At 46.8% G+C, this 3,665-nt stretch overlaps 1 protein-coding gene across 1 annotated transcript; it reads right to left on the bottom strand.

The window, feature by feature from the left end:
- Window positions 1-660: 660 nt before the first annotated feature.
- Window positions 661-3,055, bottom strand: LOC110286783 (transforming acidic coiled-coil-containing protein 1-like). Its single transcript, XM_021153373.2, has 2 exons — window positions 2,159-3,055; window positions 661-1,714 (listed from the first exon to the last, which is right to left on the bottom strand). Exons 1-2 carry the CDS (start codon window positions 3,026-3,028, stop codon window positions 752-754), a joined length of 1,833 nt encoding a protein of 610 aa, XP_021009032.1. The 5' UTR covers window positions 3,029-3,055; the 3' UTR covers window positions 661-751.
- Window positions 3,056-3,665: the final 610 nt, after the last annotated feature.

Genomic DNA, 3,665 nt, shown 5'->3' with positions numbered 1-3,665 from the left:
TGGAGTGTTGAGATTACAGGCATGCACTCCAATATCCAGTGTTTGTAGTTCTGGGGGGACCAAACCCAGGGCTCTGTATACAGGAAGCACTCTGCCAATGGAGCTAGGTTCCCAGCCCCTACAAAGTCTGAAAAGGTGGATTTTAGACCTAGGGCTCTGTTTTGAAATAAGAGTCTACATTTATTTATGTAACTATGCTCCTCCCTGGAGGTTCTTATCTGGATATGCCTCAGGGGGAAAGCAGCAGAATGTATAGGCCTACATGCATGAGTAAGTCTGTAAATAAAAGGGAGCTTGGAGCCTCATCGAAAAAGTGTTAGTAATGATGGGTCAAACTGCCCCCTTCAATAAAACTGCTGATATTGAAAATTTAAAAGATTGACTAGGTCATAAACATATCAAATAGGAGCTGGGAAAATAAACCCACAGAGATGCCACAAAATTAGAAATTTCACAAACTTGGGAAAAGCAAAGAGGGCTGGGTAATCTCAAGCTGGAGAAGCACAAGCCAGACCCAGCAGCCTGTCTAAGGGAAGCTGGCGGTCCCGTCACAGGGCTCTCCAGTTATGTGACTGGCTCTACTGTCACGCAACTCCCTCTCCACTAGTCAGAGAACAAACGGACAGCAGCAGGCATGTGCTTTCGAATTTTATTTTTCTGTGCAAAGGGAGTATTATTTCTGGATAAGGCAAGATAATGTGGTCACGACAGAAGCAGCCAGACTCGATCTACACAGTTCACAGGACTACTCTCAGTAGGTCTTATCCAGCTTGGCAATCAGTTCTTCACAGATTTTTGTCAATTCTTCAGCCTCTTGATTCTTCTTCTCAAGGGCCCTCCCCAAGGACTCCACCTTCCTCTGCTCTTCTTCACAGATTTTTGTCAATTCTTCAGCCTCTTGATTCTTCTTCTTAAGGGCCCTCTCCAAGGACTCCACCTTCCTCTGCTCTTTCAGGAGGCCAGCATGGAGAGCATCACTTTCAGCCTGTGCCTTGGAACGAATCTGAGCAATTTCCTCATTGGCTCTGTCCAGTTTTTCCTTTGCATAAACTTTCAGGATCTGGTATCGCTGTTCTTCCAGCTTAATTCTGGCTAAGTAATTCTCTGCACAGTGTTTCAAGGCTTCTTCGTTCTTCTTGAACCCTTCCAGCACGCCTTTCAGGTTTTCATATCTCCTGAAGAGACCAGAAAGAGACGTCTCCACTGAGCTTAAGTCAGCCAGAGCCTGTTCCTTCTCCATATTCAGCTGCTGGAAAGCCTTCTGACAGCTCTTGCTTGTACTCTGCTGGTTCTCAATCATCTGGGAAATAGTCTTTTCATATTCTGTCACAATTTTCCTCATCTCCAGGACTTCTTCTCGGCTCTCTTCGTATTTCTTTTTCCATATATTTGCTTCGATCTCTTTAGTGATTATCTCTTCTCTGAGCAATGTGACTAGAGCAGTATTGTCTGCTTCCCTGAGGCAGATCTCATCCAGGGGACTTTCATCCCCACAGGCCACAGACACAGGGGCCTTTACTGAAGAGGACTCCAGCAGTCCATGCACAGCCAGCTCCTCTTTCTCCACCTTCTGGCATGGTTCCTTTTCTATGCCTTCGACCTTAGTCCCTGCTGACTTCTGAGCACACAATGTAGACACCAGTTTCTCCTCATCAGTTGCTTGGCCGTCCCCGTTAGGAATGTCTGAGATCTGTGACATCACAGCTGCTTCATCCTGAGAACACACATCCAAATCAAGAGACTGAGTTATTAAATGCGACTTTACCTTCTTGAGAGAATTAAGTTGATTACTAGGGGCAGAACAAAAGCCGCTGCTTGCCAGAGCTGGGGTTGAAGCTGTGTGTGGTGGCACATGCCTTTAATCCCAGCACTCGAGAAGCAGAGGCAGGCAGATTTCTGAGTTCGAGGCCAACCTGGTCTACAAAGTGAATTCCAGGACAGCCAGGGCTATACAGAGAAACCCTGTCTCGAAAAACAAAACAAAACAAAAAACAAAACAAACAAACAAACAAAAAAGCTGTGGTTGGTTTAAAAGGATCCACAGATTCATCTATGCTGGGTCAAAGTGGTAGGAGCCTTTGAAGGAGAGGGGTGGGGAGTTCTCCAGAATGGGACAGCTCCTGAAGGAATTAAAGTTAGGGTGACCCCATTTACTTACTTCTAACTTAGGAAACGTCTGGGTGAGAGAGGTATCTTGAACTGTTGGGTCTGCAGACAGCTCAACATCTTCTGGCTTACTGAAGCCATCTTTTTGCGTGCTAGGTGCCAGTTTGTTACTGGGTTTCCTGCCAGGTTGCTTTGGTAGGGCACTCCTGGCCTCGACATTCTCCCCATCTTCTGTAAAATCATCCTCAAGTTTGAGAGGTGAGTCACTGGACCCTTCCTGCAGCTCAACCCCTGAGTCAATGGTGCCATTACTGTGAAAGCCAGAGGCTTCTTTAATGTTAAGGGGAGATCTCTGGGCCCTCGACCCTCTCAGCACACTAGGATTCACGTTCTGATCCAACTCATCTCCTGCTTTTATTCCAAGAGCTGCAAGGTCATCTGGGAAATACCTGGTTTCTCTTGAAAACGGCTTCACTACTACTGACATCCTGCTAACATGATATTCTTCCTTGTCTTTGACATACATGATTAGGTATGGATCGATAGTCACCCCTGGTGCTTCATTTTCTGAAGAGCCAGAACATGCATCAGGTGAACATTTTTCAATTACTTTTGCTACCAACTGCTCATCAGCTTCTAGAGATTCTTGGGGACCTGCTTCAGGTTCTGCCAATCCCCATGATGAATCACAAGACTCCCTGAGAGGAGATCTGATTGGAGTTTCAGTTTCAGTAGTCTCAAAATTAAGTTCAGAATCAGACTCACAACTCAGGGATTTAGTCTCAGTCAGCAAGTCCTTTTCCTTCTCAGAGTCGTCTTCAGAACCTCCTGCTTCATCTTCTCCCATGCTCGAATCACGTGTCGTGGTACATGTCCACTTGGCCCACTGCTTGGCCAACAGGATCTGCCAATGACTGAACATGAACTCGGCTGCGGCCCCTGCAGTGGTGGAAAGGCTGTCTCTTCCTTTAAAATGGAGGGGCTTTGACAGGCACTGGCAATGTTGCCGGCGGTTGTGGATCAACTAGCGCCCTCGGTCTTGGTGCAGTGCTTCCTTCCAGGGCCCCACAATGCTGCTTGCCCCTAGCTCCCACCCGGAGCAGCCTAGGCCACCGTGGCACGGCTCCCCTGAAACCAATCTTCTATTGGCACTTTTGACTAACATACCAGAACATCAACTTTACTCCATACGTTCTTTTCCAGCATGTCAGCCAGCTTCCTGAGGTCTAAAGGACTATCTTTGAGTAAGATGGTGAAAAAGCAGATACTGCCATCTGTCACTGAACAGGTACTCAAGTTGGTGGTGGTTCAGAAGTGATCATCCAGTAAGACAGTAAGACCTGCTCTCTAGGCAGGTATCCAATGATGTCACAGAGTGAATGCTGTGAGCTCATCTTTGATGATGTATCTCAGGTATATCTGACATTTGGGAAGTTCACAGAGTTTGGGAAGCCACAATTAAGTGATTTGGAATGAAGCAGACTGGGCCAAACTTGTGGTGGAAAAGGCTGATTGCCAACTCCCTGACCACCAGCAGGTGATGGCTTCGTTGAGGTACA

The sequence above is a fragment of the Mus caroli genome, unplaced genomic scaffold, assembly GCF_978045245.1.
Source record: "Mus caroli unplaced genomic scaffold, Mus_caroli_1 scaffold_5, whole genome shotgun sequence".
Lineage (NCBI taxonomy): Eukaryota > Metazoa > Chordata > Mammalia > Rodentia > Muridae > Mus > Mus caroli.
This window is presented reverse-complemented; position numbering and strand designations above follow the sequence as displayed.